Genomic DNA, 18,618 nt, shown 5'->3' on the forward strand with positions numbered 1-18,618 from the left:
AGAAATGTATTTGGCTAAGGTGTATGTAAAAGTCCAACTTCAGCTGTATATTCAATGTGCGGGACAAAATTCAATAAAATGCAAATTAATTACTTAAAAATCATACAATGTGATTTTCTGGATTTTTGTTTTAGATTCCGTCTCTCACAGTTAAAGTGTACCTATGATAAAAATGACAGACAGGTTGTGACAAACTCACACTCATTCTTATGTTTAATAACTGTGTCGTATAGTGTGTGTGTGGCAGGCTTACAATGAAGGCAAAAAAACAACATTTGACGGTGTGCTTACCCTGGTTGAATGTTTGAAGGGGTACGGGACTATAAAATGTTTGGGAACCACTGGTCTACCGTATCAAAAGCTTTGGCCAAGTAAATTAAAATTACACCACATTGCTTAGAATCCAGGGCAATGGTGACCTCATTGAGGACATTTTAAGGTTGCAGTGACACGGAGCGGACACCAGATTGCATACCAGAGAGAATACTATAGACATCAAGAAAGCCAGTCAGTTGATTATTGACAAGCTTTTCGAACACTTTTGATGAACATGGCAAAATAGGCCTATAACAGCTAGGATCAGCTTGATCTCCCCCTTATAATAAAAGACGAACCGTGGCTGCCTTCCAAGCAATGGGAACTTCCCCAGAGAAAAGAGACAGGCTTGGCGAATATAGGCGCAGCAGAAAGGGTCTAAACCATCTGACCCAGAAGTTTTTTGGGGGTCAAGTTTAAGGAGCTCCTTTAGCACCTCGGACTCAGTGACTGCCTGCATGGAGAAACTTTGTAGTGTGACAGAGGGAGGAGCATCAGGGCTAGTCGCATTAGAAAGGGAGGGAGATGAGGAAATGTTGGATGGGCAAGGAGGCATGGCTGAGTCAAATAGGAATCCTGACTTAATGAAGTGGTGATTTAAAAGCTCAGCCATGTGCTTCTTGTCAGTAACAACCACATCATCAACTTTAAGGGATATGGGCAGCTTTGAGGAGGAAGGTTTATTCTCCAGGTCTTTAACCATTTTCCAGAACTTCTTGGGGTTAGACCCACAGAGAGAGAACTGCTCCTTAAAGTAACTAACTTTGGCCTTCCAGATAGCCTGAGTGCACGTATTTCTCATTTGCCTGAAAGAGAGCCAGTCAGCCTGAGTATGCGTGTGCCGAGCCTTTCGCCAAATGAAATTCTTAAGGTGGAGTAACTCTGCAAGATCACCGTCGAACCAGGGGCTGAACCTGTTTTTAATTCTCATTTTCTTTATGGGGATGTGTTTGTTAACAATATCAGTGAACATATTTTTTTTAAAGGTCCAAGCCTCTTCGACAGATGGGATCCAGCTGATTCTATACCAATTTAAAGAGGCCAGGTCATGAAGGATGGCTTGCTCATTAAAGTTGTTTAGAAAGCATCTATGACAAATCAGGACATGACGTTTCACTGAGCAGCCATTATGAACACAGGCTGTAAAATAGTGATCACTAAGGTCATTACAGAAAACACTAGACTAATACCTATCTAATACCTATCAGTATTGATAACATCGAGGAGAGTAGCCTTGTCTGGGTGTTTAGAGTCATACCTTGTGGGATTGGTAATAATCTGAAAAAGTTTTAGGGAGTCTCACTGCTTTAGTTTTAAGCAGGCTTTTACGAGAGCAAAAAGTCAACATTGGGGCTAGTAACAGTAAATGGGCCAGGGTGTAAATGCACATTTCCAGATATCATCAACACTAATACAATCAATGCACAGCAGAGGACAGGGAGAGCTCTGCAGTGCTGATTTATGACGTTTGAATGTGCATTAGATGGAAACAAGATCATATTATACAGCAATTTCATCAGGTAACATGAATGCAAAGCCGGCGAGAGGTGGTTCGAATAGGATGGGAGGCCAAGAGTCCATGTAACCAATAGAGAGTCAGAGTACCAAGTGTGAGAACAAACAGTCTGTCCCACGGTTGGGTAAACAAGAAAGTTCATAGTCAACAAAGCATGCAGGAGTCATGAGGCAAATAGCAAAATACACAAGAAAAAATATATAACGACTTGGGGCTAGCCATTGTAAGTTCAGAGTCACTCGCCCCAACAGTGCCTGTGTGCTGGAGGCGAGCGAAATCTCGGGAGAGAGGGGGGAGTGTGGTGGGGGTACCTGTACCAGACGGGGGGAGACAACCAGGGCAGACGGAGAACAGATCGCCAGGTGGAATCCAAGCAGCAGTGCAGCAGGCAACGGGAGTATGTGTCACACCCACTTGGGAGAAGCTTTTTTCTGGAGGCAGATTTCTTGTAGAAAATGCCAGTAGATGGTCTCTGAATGGCAGGAGGGGGCTTCAAGACCTTTAGATTTGGGTGGGGTAGCCTGCCATTTGTTGGGCTCAAAGGCCCTCTCAGTTCACACGTCAGTGCTAATTGAAGTTGTATCTGGTCTGTCTCAGTTCCAGGTTGGATGGTAGCTTGGTAGTATTAATCCTTCCAGGTCCTTTTGTCCAAAATTAGGTTGTAGAGGTTTGAAGGTTTGATCTGGAGTGAAGGTTATGCTGTGGAGGGTAGTGTCCTGTATATGTCCCTACCAAAAACCAAAGTTGATCTAACTCCAAATCTATCTTTTTGTAAAAAACATGTTGAAAAATGTGAGAGCTCACATGCAGCTGTGTTTCTCTCTCTCCCTCTCCCTGAAAGTTGGATAATTGTTGCATCGGCTTACATTTTTGAGTCATGTGAAAAAGAAATCTGAGTGGTAGATCTTGGTTTGCATTTTGACTCAAAGTGATCTTGACTCAGAAAAGGTTGGTGAACACTGTTCTAGAGTGTTTCCTGTTATTAACACTATCAACGTTTCCCTTTACTGTGACAATTTTAGCCACTTTCAATGCAACATAACAAAACAAACTACACAAGAGATTTTGTTGTCTGCAGAACGCATCGGAGTAGGATTCTATTGCATTGACACACACTTCTCAGCCCAGACTAGTTTACACAGACCGGTGTGGCATTAACAATCAAAGCTGCAGTAGGCCTATATACAAATAGACCATTTCCATATGTGACTCACCACCTGGATTCGGTCTTATGTAGCAACATTTGAATTTCTGTTTTTTACATTGGATAAAAGTAGAGACCCAGAGCTACAAAATTATATATCATACACTGCATTTGAGGAAACAATGGGAAAGTAATTCTGCTTTGAAAGTTGATCAACTTGTAAACTCACTTTTGAGAAAACCGTCTTTCAATGTTTTGGTACTACTATTGGAGAGGCCTTCTTTGTCAAATCAAATCTAATTTTATTGGTCACATATACACAGATGTTAATGCGAGTGTAGCAAAAGGCTTGTGCTTCTAGTTACGACAGTGCAGTAATATCTAACAAGTAATCTAACAAATTCACAACGACTACCTTATACACACAAATATAAAGGGATGAATAAGAATATGTAAATATATGGATGAGCGATGGCCGTGCGGCATAGGCAAGATGCAGTAGATGGTATAGAATACAGTATAATCATATGATATTAGTAATGTAGGATATGTAGACATTATTAAAGTGTCGTTATTTAAAGTGACTAGTGATACCTTTTATTAAATCCATTTAAAAAATAAAAAATAATATTTCACCTTTATTTAACCAGGTAGGCTAGTTGAGAACAAGTTCTCATTTACAACTTCAACCTGGCCAAGCATTTTTTACACATACAATAACACAGTTACACATGGAATAAACAAACATACAGTCAATAATACAGTAGAAAAAAATAGACTATATACAGTGTGAGCAAATGAGGTAAGGCAATAAATAGGCCATGGTGGCAAAGTAATTACCATATAGCAATTAAACACTGGAATGGTAGATGTGCAGAAGATGAATGTGCAAGTAGAGATACTGGGGTGCAAAGGAGCAAGATAAATAAATAAATACAGTATGGGGATGAGGTAGTTGGACGGGCTATTTACAGATGTGCTATGTACAGCTGCAGTGATCTGACAGCTGATGCTTAAAATCTCTTTGGGCTAGGCGTGCCGCTAGTGGCACACCTTGACAACATCCGGTGAAATTGCAGGGCGCCAAATTCAAAATACAGAATTTTAAATATTTAACATTCATGAAAATACACATGCATTACATAAAAATAAAGCTTAACTTCTTGTTAATCCAGCCGCGGTGTCAGATTTCAAAAAGGTTTTACGGCGAAAGCATACCATGCGATTACCTGAGGACAGCGCCCCGCATACAAATGCATGAAAATATTTTTTGAACCAGGCAGTTGTGACACGAAAGTCAGAAATAGCGATGTAAAATATGCCTTACCTTTGAAGATCTTCTGTTGGCACTCCAAAAGGTCCCAGTTACATTACAAATGGTCATTTTGTTCGATAAAGTCCTTCTTTATATCCATAAAAACAGAGTTTAGCTGGCTTAGTCAATAATCCACTGGTTTCCCTCCATGAAAATGCATACAAAATGAATCCCAAACGTTACTAATAATCTTTTCCAAACAAGTCAAACAACGTTTATAATCAAACCTTAGGTACCCTTATACGTAAATAAATGATCAAATTTAAGGTGGAGAATCGTTATTGTCTTTACCGGAGATAAACAAAAAGAACTCGCACTCGTCCATGCGCATGGAACACTACAAGCCAAAATGGGAGCCACTTACAAAAACTACAACCTCTACCTATTTTTTTTTAAACAGCCAGAGCTTTCTAAAGACTTGACATCTAGTGGAAGCCCTAGAAAGTGCAATCGGGGAGGATTTCGCCTTATAATAATACTGCCAGCCATTGAAATCAGTGGTAGGATTTTTTTATTTTTTTATTTTTTTTTAACAGTTTTAGAAACGTTAGACTGTTTTCTATCCAAATCTACCAATTATATGCATATCCTAGCTTCTGGGCCTGAGTAACAGGCAGTTTACTTTGGGCACGCTTTTTATCCGGACGTGAAAATAGTGCCCCATGGCCCAAAGAGGATAAAGCTAGTGAGGGAGGTATGAGTCTCCAGCTTCAGGGAGTTTTGCAGTTCGTTCTAGTCATTGGCAGCAGATAACTGGAAGGAATGGCGGCCAAAGGAGGGATTGGCTTTGGGGGTCACCAGTGAGAAATACCTACTGGAGCGTGTGCTACGGCTGGGTGCTGCTATGGTGACCAGTGAGCTGAGATAAGGCGGGGCTTTACCTAGCAAAGACTTGTAGATGACCTGGAGCCAGTGGGTTTGGCGACGAGTATGAATCAAGGGCCAGCCAACGAGAGCATACAGGTTGCAGTGGTGGGTAGTATATCATGCTTTGGTGACAAAACGGATGGCACTGTGAGAGACTGCATCCAGTTTGTTGAGTAGAGTGTTGGAGGCTATTTTGCAAATGACATCACCGAAGTCAAGGATCGGTAGGATGGTCAGTTTTACAAGGGTATGTTTGGCAGCATGAGTGAAAGATGCGTTGTTGCGAAATAGGAAGCCGATTCTAGATTTAATTTTGTATTGGAGATTCTTAATGTGAGTCTGGAAGGAGAGTTTACAGTCTAACCAGACACCTAGGTATTTGTAGTTGTCCACATATTCTAAGTCAGAACCGTCCAGAGAAGTGATGCTGGACGGGCATGCAGGTGTGGGCAAGGATCAGTTGAAGAGCATGCATTTAGTTTTACTTGCATTTAAGAGCCGTTGGAGGCCACGGAAGGAGAGTTGTATGGCATTGAAGCTCGTCTGGAGGTTAGTTAACAGTGTCCATTGAAGGGCCAGAAGTATACAGAATGGTGTTGTCTGCGTAGAAGTGGATCAGAGACTCACCAGCAGTAAGAGCGACAACATTGATGTATACAAAGAGAAGAGTCGGCCCGAGAATAGAACCCTGTGGCACCCCCATAGAGACTGCCAGAGGTCCGGACAACAGGCCCTCCGATTTGACATACTGAACTCTATCTGAGAAGTAGTTGGTGAACCAGATCATTTGTAGTCAGCAGTGAGGGGAGTGATTGCTTCCTGCAAGAGCACAAAACAAATACATTTCTAGACATCTTTGAAAAGCTTTGTCTTAATGGGGTACTGTTGTATTTTGAGGCGGTCTTGAATAAGCTAAGTAGCCAATAGGCAGAGGGTAGCATCATTTGTCTGATTCTCTGTAGTAATGGTATCAGAATAATAATGCATTTTATTTGGTAAAGTGGTTTCTTCCAAAAAACATCACAACATTTTCAGTCGCCTCCTTGTCTGAAGGACAAGTGGATAAACAGGTTAATGTCAACCCCCTGCATGTTTTTTTCTAAAGTTTCATTGAATGTCGGCTTAAATTGAACACCACACATTGGCTGCTACTGTAGGCTGAATGATAGAACAGCTATTTCCATGTTAAAATGTTATGGGAAGCATTTATTCCATTGTTTTTGATGGTAGGCCACACTGGTTAGACGTACATTATGATCAAATAGCCACAGTAGCCTACATGGCTGTTAAATCTAATTTAAAGCGGGTACAGACTCAGTGGTCACAGTAAACGTGGCTGGAAGTTGCACAGAACGTTCAATTTTGCGCTCAACAGACCTGAAATTTGCTCAGTGTAGAATTTTTTGAACATTGGTCCACTCATCTTCAATTACATCTTGTTCCTTGCAGGTTTCATAAAGAGGCCCAATGTGTCCGAGATCATCACCTCTGCCTCCTTCCCTGGTCAACATTTGACATTGGGCTGTGACATGACTGGGTTCTACCCTCCAGGCATCTCAGTCACCTGGCTCCATCTGAGAGAAGGAGAGGTGGATGACCGAGAGGAAGAGGTGATAGAAGGAGGAGAAGTCTGGGGGCCCCTGCTGAGCGGTCCCAGTACCTACCGTGCCAACGCCACTCTGAGGAAGAGGGGAACAAATGAAGAGAAGGAGAGCACAGGAGGGGTGGTGTGCCGAGTGGAGCACTGTTCGCTGGAGGAGCCCATCGAGAGACAGTGGAGAAATATTCTTATCGGTACCTGTCTCTCTTTAGTCTACATTCATGTAATGTGAACATTGTTAGTATAGACTTCATTTAAATGTTGTTTAGCATTACACCAACTGTTTTAAGACTATAACTGGTCATATGCACTTTCTTATATAACCTATCAAACAGTCTATATATATATTTTTTAAGTATACTGTATGTTATATCCAAGGAATTCTATCTACTATACATTTTCAAATACTTTGACCTTTAATCCTCCCTCTTTCTCTCTCTCTTTTTCCCAGCTGCTCCCTCCATCCCCTCCTCTCTTACTGTCCATTGGACCAGCGAGGGTGTTGGGGTTTTCAATCTCCTATTGACGGGAGGCCACCCAAAAGCTAAAGTGCTCTGGGCAGCAGGGGGCACCACCCTCATACCCCTGGTGTCCAACGAGACAGGCGGGAAAGGAGTGGACGGACAGAGAGAGTTTAGGAGCGTGTGCGCTTTGGAGAGATCCACTTGCTGGCTCAGTCAGACAGACGGAAATGGTCAGATGGACAGTCGGAAAAACGGACACACACTTAGTGGGTTTTTAATAACACTAGTGAAATAGTACCTGTCCATGTTAGAACTGGATTGTGTTCATTAAGCATCAAATGGAAGAAAACGGACTGAAAAGGGAGGGACTACAAGCATTTGTCTAATAAGAAACACTCATTTAGTTTTCAGTTTCAAAACTATTTGCAATGATTTGCCTTATTGAACATCTCCCTGTTTCGACCCAAGCTAATGCTATTGTGGCTAATTAAGTCAATGTTATGTGTGCTTATGCAAACTCATTGCGCCTATGATTTAAGTTTAAACATTAGCTGGAAGTGTGCAACATTTCATAAGCATATTCATTAGTAATACAAATCCTATGCAGTACTTGTACATGCATTCACATGCATTCACATTTTATCCAGTAAAGTGACTAAATATCTCTTTATATCTATTAATGTCTGTAGAAACAAAAGCAGCAGTCGCTGACCCCGAAACGGAAGGAATAGAGTACATTGACGAAAGAGACGGAGAGAACAACAACGTGGAAAGGAAGGTGACGCAGATGGAGGTGGAGGAAGAGAGTAGGGAAGAGGAAGAAGGAGTGGAAACGTTGCACATAAACAGGGTGAACGTGAGAAAGGGGCCCAGAGGGGAGGAGAGAGCACGACTGAGAGTGAGCGTGGAGATCACCCACCCGGCCCTTAAGCTACCTGTGCACCGAACATGGAAAGGTACTGTATTACACTGCTTATCCTATAAAATCATTCAAATGTAATATTTCTATACCATATCACATACAGGCCTATCCAATGAAACTTATACTATAACATTGCTATATGCTGTCAAAGTAACAGCATATATGAACTAGATGGTAACTTTAAAAGTAAAGTTGTTGGTCTTGCTTTAGCTCTTTACAAGTATTTTTGTGGTTATGGAAGAAATTTAAAAAGTTTTACTTTACTATTTAAAGCAAATCAGACATATAGACAAAGTAAAATATTTAGTCTAATTATTTTTGATAGACTACTTTTTCAACCTTTATTTCTTTCGATTGTGTGGCAGTTAGATTGCAAAAATGGCTAAACTACAGTTGATGCGTGTGAAAACTGATACAAGAAAGATACAGAACAAAGCGATCTTCTGTCAGAAGATGGGAATAAAAGGCAGGATCATGTGGACAACACTCTAGGAAAGCAAAGCAACTCAATCATTCATGCTGTGGGTTTCAGATAAATAGATGCGCAATTTACTTTTTTGAAATGTTTAGTGTAAATGAGATTTTAGTTGAATGATGATGTAATGAAAATAGAGTGTTACGCTATTTGTGGAAAGAAATATGATGGTGCATCTAGTGATGGCAGCTCTTTAAAAGTATTTTTGTGGTAGTTGAAGAACTATATAGAATAGGTTTGTACATTGCATTCGGAAAGAATTCAGACCCCTTGACTTTTTCCACATTTTGTTACATTACAGCCTTGTTGGTTTTCTCGTCATCAATCTACACACAATACCCCATAATGACAAAGCAAAATCATTAAACCAAAAACTGAAATATCACATTTACACAATGTGATTTAAACCCTTTACTCAGTAGTTTGTTGAAGCACCTTTGGCAGTTATTACAGCCTTGAGTCTTCTTGGATATGACGCTACAAGGTGGCAAGACTGTATTTGGGGAGTTTCTCCCAGTCTTTCCTGCAGATCCTCTCAAGCTCTGTCCGGTTGGATGGAGAGCGTCACAGCACAGCGATTTTCAGTTCTCTCTAGAGATGTAAGATAGGATTCAAGTCCTGGCTCTGGCTGGGCCACTCAATGACATTCAGAGACGTGTCCCGAAGCCACTCCTGCGTTGTCTTGACTGTGCTTAGGGTCGTTGTCCTGTTGGAAGTTGAACCTTCTGGAGCTCTGTCAGAGTGACCATCGGGTTCTTGATCACCCCCCTGACCAAGACCCTTCTCCCCTGATTGCTCTGTTTGGCCTGGCAGCCAGCTCTAGGAAGAGTCTTGGTGGTTCCCAACTTCTTCAATTTCAGAATGATGGAGGCCACTGTGTTCATGGGGACCTTCAATACTTCAAGATACCCTTCCCCAGATCTGTGCATCGACACAATCCTGTCTCAGAGCTCTACGGACAGTTCCTTTGACATCATGGCTTGGTTTTTGCTCTGACATGCAAACTGTGGGACCTTATATAGACAGTTGTAGGTGTGTGCCTTTCCAAATCATGTCCAATCAATTAAATTTACCACAGGTGGACACCAAGCAATTTGTAGAAACATCAAGGATGATCAATGGAAACATGCTGCACCTGAGCTCAATTTTGAGACTCATAGCAAAGGATCTGAATCACATCAAATCAAAGTGTATTTGTCACGTGCGTCGAATACAACAGGTGTAGACCTTACAGTGAGATGCTTACTTACAGGCTCTAACCAATAGTGCAAAAAAGGTATTAGGTGAACAATAAGTAAGTAAAGAAATAAAAACAACAGTAGAAAGACAGTGAAAAACAGTAGCGAGGCTATATACAGTAGCGAAGCTATAAAAGTAGCGAGGCTACATACAGACACCGGTTAGTCAGGCTGATTGAGGTAGTATGTACATGTAGATATGGTTAAAGTGTCTATGCATATATGATGAACAGAGAGTATCAGTAGCGTTAAGAGGGGTTGGCGGGTGGCGGGACACAATGAAGATAGCCCGGTTAGCCAATGTGCAGGAGCACTGGTTGGTCGGGCCAATTGAGGTAGTATGTACATATGTACATGAATGTATAGTTAAAGTGACTATGCATATATAATAAACAGAGAGTAGCAGCAGCGTAAAAGAGGGGTTGGGGGCACACAATGCAAATAGTCCATTAAGCCATTTGATTACCTGTTCAGGAGTCTATGGCTTGGTGGTAAAAACTGTTGAGAAGCCTTTTTGTCCTAGACTTGGCACTCCAGTACCGCTTGCCATGCGGTGTAGAGAGAACAGTCTATGACTGGGGTGGCCGGGGTCTTTGACAATTTTTAGAGCCTTCCTCTGACACCGCCTGGTGTAGAGGTCCTGGATGGCAGGCAGCTTAGCCCCAGTGATGTACTGGGCCGTATGCATTACCCTATGTAGTGCCTTGTGGTCAGAGGCCGAGCAATTGCCGTACCAGGCAGTGATGCAACCAGTGATGCTCTCGATGTTGCAGCTGTAGAACCTTTTGAGGATCTCAGGACCCATGCCAAATCTTTTTAGTTTCCTGAGAGGGAATAGGCTTTCTTGGTGTGTTTGGACCATTCTAGTTTGTTGATGATGTGGACACCAAGGAACTTGAAGCTCTCAACCTGTTCCACTACAGCCCCGTCGATGAGAATGGGGGCGTGCTCGGTCCTCCTTTTCCTGTAGTCCACAATCATCTCCTTAGTCTTGGTTACGTTGAGGGATAGGTTGTTATTCTGGCACCAGCCGGCCAGGTCTCTGACCTCCTCCCTATAGGCTGTCTCGTCGTTGTCTGTGATTAGGCCTACCACTGAATAAGGTATTTTATTTTTAATAAATTAGCAAAAAACTGTTTTTTCGCTTTGTCATTATGGGATATTGTGTGTAGATTGATGTGGACAATTGTTTAAATACATTTTAGAATAATGTAACAAAATGTGGAAAAAGTCAAGGGATCTGAATACTTTCCGAATGCACTATATACCTACTGATATCTAGCTGTAGTTCTAGCTAATAAATACCATTTTCAGGATAACAGTCATCACTGAAAAGTACATTTCCTGAAGAAAATGTGGTGTGCTTGCTAGTTTGTTTTAAAGTATTTATGGTTTTGAAATTATACTTAAAAAAGTAGGTCGATGAAAATATTGATTGATTGATTGATATGATAGGACAGCCTGAACTTGTGGAAGTTGGTTTGGTGTCTCTAGCTTGAATGATTAAAAGGTTACTTAATTAAGGTTATTTAATCTTAGTGGGTATTATATGCAAATGTATGCACATTTAAGTCGTTTTAATTCATAGTGCAAACCAGAACTTGACCAGAGCTAGAGTGAACCGGAGATAGCTAGCTATGCCCAGGACCAGAGGTGGACCAGAGCTAGTGCAGACTAGAGCAGTAGTTGTGGTCAGTAATTTCGTAGTTGTGGTCAGTAATTTTGTGGTTGTGGTCATTATTTGTGGTTTAGTCGTTGTGGTCAGTAGTTGTGTGGTTGTGGTCAGTTTTGTGGTTGTGGTCAGTAGTTGTGTGGTTGTGATCATTATTTGTGTGGTTCAGTAGTTGTGTGTCTAGTAGTTATGTCAGTAGTTGTGATTGTGGTCAGTAATTGTGGTCAGAAGTTGTGTGGTTGTGGTCAGTAGCTGTGGTCAGTGTAATATTCATATGTGTAAACATACTGAATTGTAATTGGATGCATTTTACCGCCATACTATGCTATGATTGGTTAAGATCACCCAGATGGTTAGGTCATGGTCAGTTGATCATGGTTGGAGATACATGAACATTCCAGTTGTAGCTAGCTAATAAAGAGTTAAGAAATATCCTGTAGTACTGCATTTTATTATTTTGTGCAAAACAAGACAGTCCGTAGTTGTGGTCAATAGTATTGTGATTATTGTAAGTAGTTGTGCTCAAAAAGTGTGTGGTTGTGTAACGGTCTTCCTGTTGTGAAGGAGAGTCGGACCAAAATGCGGCATGTAGATTGTGATCCATGTTTAATAAACAAACGTAAAACACAAATCAATACAAACACTACAAAACAAAGAACGTAATGAAAACCGAAACAGCCCTATCTGGTGAAAACACAGAGACAGGAACAATCACCCACAAACACAGTGAAACCCAGGCTACCTAAATATGGTTCCCAATCAGAGACAATGACTAACAGCTGCCTCTGATTGAGAACCATATCAGGCCAGACATAGAAATAGACAAACTAGACATGAAACATAGAATGCCCACTCAGCTCACACCCTGACCAACCAAAACATAGAAATATACAAAGTAAACTATGGTCAGGGTGTGACAGGTTGGGAGGACTTTTGTGTCCTAACCTGTCAGGGAGGGGAGGGATTCTTTGTATCAACTGTTTTGATACATTTGTCAGGGTTTTGGGGTGGAATGTCAATCTGAAGGGTTTTGTATACTCAAATCAAATCAAATTTATTTATATAGCCCTTCGTACATCAGCTGATATCTCAAAGTGCTGTACAGAAACCCAGCCTAAAACTCCAAACAGCAAGCAATGTAGGTGTAGAAGCACGGTGGCTAGGAAAAACTCCCTAGAAAGGCCAATACCTAGGAAGAAACCTAGAGAGGAACCAGGCTATGTGGGGTGGCCAGTCCTCTTCTGGCTGTGCCGGGTGGAGATTATAACAGAACATGGCCAAGATGTTCAAATGTTCATAAATGACCAGCATGGTCAAATAATAATAAGGCAGAACAGTTGAAACTGGAGCAGCAGCACAGTCAGGTTGAAGTTGAAACTGGAGCAGCAGCATGGCCAGGTGGACTGGGGACAGCAAGGAGTCATCATGTCAGGTAGTCCTGGGGCATGGTCCTAGGGCTCAGGTCAGTTGAAACTGGAACAGCAGCATGGCCAGGTGGACTGGGGACAGCAAGGAGTCATCATGTCAGGTAGTCCTGGGGCAAGGACCCAGCCGAGAAGAGATCAACATCCGACGAGCTTCTCCTTCACGTCTCTATGGATTAAAATGACAATTTTTTTAAAAGTATTTTGTAAGGAACATTTGTATGAACAATATTTTCCAGTTGTAAACTGAAAAAATTGTCATTTTAATCCATAGAGACGTCCCCAGTCCACCTGGCCATGCTGCTGTTCCAGTTTCAACTGAAGCAATTTCAATTTCCAGGAACTTCTCTTGGGTAGCAGCAAATGTATACTGGCGTTATGGTTGCAGTCACTAGAGCGCTTCAAACCCAATACCTTTCTTTTCCATATTTTATTACATTATTTTGATAAGGAACTCTTAAAAAACAAACCCGACTGACTAACAATGCCGACCACCCAAGGAGGCAAGAAAAACGGCGCAACTCTGAATTCTTCCCCTGTAGTTAAGCGTCAGAAGACAGCCCTCAGCACTGAAACTGAGGCCTTCATAGCTGGTGTGATTTCTGAGGCATTAGCCAAGCAACAGAACTCTCTCAAGGATATGCTACAACAGGTGTTAGCTGAGGCGGTGGAACCACTCAACAGAAAACATCAAGACTTTAGCGACTGTTGAAGCTCTTACAATCGACATTGAGAGAAGGATGAAAGTGATTGACAACCTGTCTGCTAAAGTGGACAATCTGCAAGCTGAAAATAGGGAAAGCAAATGGAAAATCAGCGACTGTTCGTCACAACTGGAGAAGATGCAGTTCAAGATGGCTGAAATGGAGGACCTTTCACGTCGCTCAAATGTAAAATTAATATCTTTAAAAGGAGGAGACAAGACTGACGATCCCATCGAATTCCTACAGAGAATGAGCCCATCCATATCTCACAAGGTTGACATTAGAAAGAGCCCATCGCAGCTACTCGGGACCTGGGACAAGTAATGCTTTCTTGCAAGATATTTAGGAAATGGAGTGAGACGTACAGGGATATTTGGGGGGGTTTAGTGATAGACACCGCTGCGTTCAGTCATAGGTCTTAACATTGAGTGGAGAGGGAGGACTTTTGTGTCCTAACCTGTCAGGGAGGGGAGGGATTCTTTGTATCAACTGTTTTGATACATTTGTCAGGGTTTTGGGGTGGAATGGCAATCTGAAGGGTTTTGTCATTTTATCCAACAATGGATATGTTTACAGTTTTTTTTCAGGAATATCTGGTATACAGTTCTTTAGTTGGAAACCAAATAGTCATTTTATAGTTGTCATAAATTACTTTTCTCCCCTTTTATCCATCAAACTGGTATTCACATTACCACAGCTGGATCATGGCTAATTTTGTGATAATTTCTTGTAATCTGAGGGGTTCTACTGAGCCAAATAAGCGAATGTCTTGACGTATTACATAGGAATAAAGTTGACATTGCTCTATTGCAAGAGACACATCTTCTAGAGGGTGATGTCCATTGACTTCAAAACAAATACGACAAAAGGGCACTTATTCTACATAAACGCAATCTACCCCTTACAATTGAAAAAAGTGGAAATTATAAACAGGGCTGATTTACTAACATATGTTCCACTCTGTATGTGTTTAAATAGCGTTTGTATCTATTTATGCTCCTATAACAAAGATTTTCTCCATTCAGATTATACGCATATTATTGGAGCTGACATGAATGCTATTATTGATTCTTAGCTAGATATATCTGGACCTTCTCATAGCTCATCACAAGTGATTGCTTCCAATGCACTTAAACCATTTCTTAAAGATCTTAGTTTTAGTAACTGTTGGAAATGTCATAATCCCAAAACTAAGGACTATACAATGCTTTTCTGCTAGATTTAAGACTTTCTCGAAGATGTACTGTTTTGTACTGTTTTAACATCTACTGATATTACAGGTAACATGGAATTTATAAAAACATTACTGGCCATTCTATTTGATCATAATCCCATTCTTTGTAAATTAAAAATCTTACCAATGAATATGTGTGCACTAAAATGGAGGTTTAATAATCCTTTACTACACAACTCTGATTTCATCTTCAAGTTTAGATCTTTAAAAATATATATATATATATAAATAAGTTACCACTCAGTGGAGGACTCAACTATGGTATGGTTAGCTGTACAAGGTTTCATAAGAGGAAACACTACACATCTTCCCTCTAATTTACAGAAATTAAGACTTTAGAAGATCAGTGAATTTGAAAATCATTGGGAAATGCTGGAAGACTCTTAAAAACAACCATTCAACAGAGAGAGACATGTATCTAAAAAACAAGTAGATGCAGAGGGTGCGACAAAAATACTATTTTCAAGGGAGTAGGCCTAGCCACTTACTGTAGCTGCAGCTTAAACATGCTTTAACAAGACCATCAATACAGCTGATCAGACCTCCTACTAAGGGACTGTTATCTTATCCTACAGCAATAAATACAACTTTAACAGCATATTATTCAGATTTATACAGTTCCTCACATAGCTTTGATACTTCTGCTTGTTCGGCAGTTCCTGGAGAACCTTACGTTGCCCAAACTTTCTCAAGAAGATTTATTAGAGGACACTATCTCAACTGAAAGCTGCTCTTTTAAATATGAAAAAAAGATAAAGTGCCTGGTATTGATGGAATAACTCCTGAACTCATTCTCATTTTTGGGATGACCTAGGACCAGTTATTCTTGAATTGCTTAACATTGCTATTGAAAAAGGACAACTCCACAGAGACATCAATACAGCTATTATATCCCTAATCCCTAAGAAAGGAAAAGACCTCACAAATTGTGCAAATTTTCGGCCAATCAGTTTAATCGGAACAGAAATGAAGATGGATGCCAAAGTTCTAGCCATGCGTCTAGACAAAGTTATTAACAAGATCGTACATCCTTACCAAACAGGGTTTATTAAGGGTTGTCATGGAGCCCATAACACGCCTATGCTGTGTTATCTTTAGATGCAAAGAAAGCATTTGACCTCTTGGAGTGGCTTGCATATTTTGGTTTTGGGGCTAGATTTATACATATGATTCGCGCCATGTATGTGAATCCTTCTATTATATCTACAGGCACTATCCATTCTAAACCATTTATCATACAATGAGGATGTAAACAACATTGTCCCGCCTCCCCTATGCTATGTCCCTATGCTATGTCAAAATTCGGCTTCCTCACATATCAAAATCAAACAAACTGAACAAGCAATTTCTCTGTATGCAGATGGCATACTGCTCTACATCGCAAACGCTCAGAAATCCCTCCAGACAATAATGTCTATTTTCACAGCATTCAGCTCATGGTCTGGTTACAAGACCAACTGATCTAAATCAGCTCTACTACGTCTTAACTCGGCTATGGGAAACGTGCAACTACCACCCATGGTCCCAGTGAAGAAACAAATGTATGCATTACCATATCCTCCTCTATTCCACTACTTGCAGGAAGAATGATTTAGAAATCTTTCAAAAGATCCAAAAATACATAAAAAGATGGTCCACTAGGGCCACTTCTTTGCATTCTAGAATCTCAGTTATTAAAATTTATGTCCTCCCTCAATTTTAAAAGTTTAATGTTACCACTGCCTCCTCCTATAGACTATTGTTCTAAACTCTGTCATAAAGAAGTTAATTTGGGGGAGAAAGAGACCACAAATTAAATATGCAACACTATAGAGAAAAAAAAGCATCAGGTGGACTTGCAGTTCCAAATCAGAAATTGTATCACCTATCATTCCAAATAAATTTCCTGAAGACCTGCTTAAACCCAGAGACTTCTGTTCCTTAGCATGCTATGGAAGAGTCAATAGTTTCACCAATTAGATTACAATTTTTTTTCTGGATTGACTCCTAAAAAAAATTGCATTATTGTTTGGACCCATTATAGCATACTCAGTAAATGTGTGGAAATCTACAGAGAAGCATATGAGATCTAATCTTAAATGCCTTTCATACTCTCCAATATGGCATAATAAAGAATTCTTAGTGTGTAAGAAAACATATCTGATTATTGGTCTAAGGGTATTTATACTTTCAAAGCCATATTCAATTTGAATGGACTCCTCATTTCCCAGGAAATTTTTGAATGTCCCAAGGTTCATAATTTTGCCTTTACCTTCAACTCTGCATATCCATGCGAGCCTGCTCCCCAAGAACTAGCAGTACACCCAGTGGTCATTAGTTATGTGGTTTAGTAGTTGTGTGGTCAGTAGTTGTCTGGTTGTGGTAAGTAGGTGTGTGGTTCAATGGTTGTCTTCAGTAGTTGTGTGGTTGAGGTCAAGCTAGTTGTGGTCAGTAGTTTTGTGGTTGTGGTCATTAGTTATCGTTCAGTAGTTGTGTGGTGTGGTCAGTCTAAACTACAGTTGTTGCGTGTGAAAACTGAAAAGTGTGATGAGAAGTGCTCGGGTGAAATATGAAGCGAGTGAATGGAGATAGCTTTGCTCTATCTAATCAGAGCAGCAGGATCAACGTACATCCCACCCTTAACTTTACAGACAGGCAAACTTGCCAGTTGAGTTACTTAGAGGACGGGGCACGATCCTGAGAAGGAGGATGAAGCTAGTGAGCATTAGAAATCTTGTCTTTATCGTTCCAGATCGTCCAGACTGGGAAGCATTTGAAATATTCTCTGTATCATTTCAGGTAATGCCTTAATGTACTTATTTTGGTAGATACTTCCCCATAATAGCTGAAATCGGGGGGGGGTTTCAAAGCCATTTTAGCTGTCACACTATGCACAGGACCAGAGCTAGTGCATAACAGACCAGTAGTTGGGGTCAGTAGTTGTGTGGTCAGTAGTTGTGTGATTGTGTTGCAGGTTCTTTGGGCCCTACAGTATGGACATGGTCAGTAGTTGTGGCCATACGTAGTGTGGTTGTGGTCAGTATTTTGGTCAGTAGTGGTCAGTAATTTTGGTAAGTAGTTGTGTAAATTCATTAGTTGTGGTCAGTAGTTGTGTAGTTTTGATCAGTAGTTTTGTTAAGTAGTGTTGTGGTCAGTAGTGGTCAGTAATTATGTGGTCAGTAGTTGTTTAGTTGTGCATAAGTTGTGTGGTTCAGTAGTTTTGTGGTTAGTAGTTGTGTGGTTGTGGTCTGTCGTTTTGGTACATAGTTGTGTGGTTCATTAGTTGTGGTCAGTAGGTGTGTGGTTCTGGTGTTACGGTTTTCTTGCGGTGAAGGAGAGGCGGACCAAAATGCAGCGTGGTCATTTTGATACATGTTTAATAACCGAATAAACACGAACAATACAAAACAAGAAACGTAAATAAAAAATAATGTATTATCTTCAATACCATTCATTCTTTACAACTCATAATTTTCATACATACTCAAATAATGGTATTTTAATTTAACTAATTTAACTAAACAAAAACACCAAACAAAACCTCAGGGGAGCATTTTCCCTCCCCGTCACCCTACAAACTACCTTTCTCTATCTCCCTGTCCCTAATCTATCCCCTTACAAATCTAAATGACACCCAGCCCTAAACCCCCCTTCCACCTCTTCCGAGCAGCATGCTGCCCCCACTTCCTCTCCTCCCTCTTCATCCTCCCCCTCAAATCTCCTTCCACCCTCCTCACTATCCCTTCCAC

The 18,618-nt window shown here is 40.8% G+C and overlaps 1 protein-coding gene across 3 annotated transcripts in view; it reads left to right on the plus strand.

Annotated features, from left to right (window-relative positions):
• The window catches only part of LOC109865994 (uncharacterized), a 76,207-nt gene that overhangs the window by 49,827 nt on the left and 7,762 nt on the right, over positions 1 to 18,618 (plus strand). For 2 of the 3 annotated variants that reach the window (XM_020454520.2, XM_020454522.2), the window contains exons 10-12: positions 6,607 to 6,951; positions 7,209 to 7,487; positions 7,911 to 8,177. In XM_020454520.2, the coding sequence (XP_020310109.1) occupies positions 6,607 to 6,951; positions 7,209 to 7,487; positions 7,911 to 8,177 (891 nt within the window). The remainder of the gene's footprint in view (positions 1 to 6,606; positions 6,952 to 7,208; positions 7,488 to 7,910; positions 8,178 to 18,618) is intronic. The other variant, XM_020454521.2, reaches the window with a different exon arrangement.

This window comes from Oncorhynchus kisutch, linkage group LG20 (assembly GCF_002021735.2).
Source record: "Oncorhynchus kisutch isolate 150728-3 linkage group LG20, Okis_V2, whole genome shotgun sequence".
Lineage (NCBI taxonomy): Eukaryota > Metazoa > Chordata > Actinopteri > Salmoniformes > Salmonidae > Oncorhynchus > Oncorhynchus kisutch.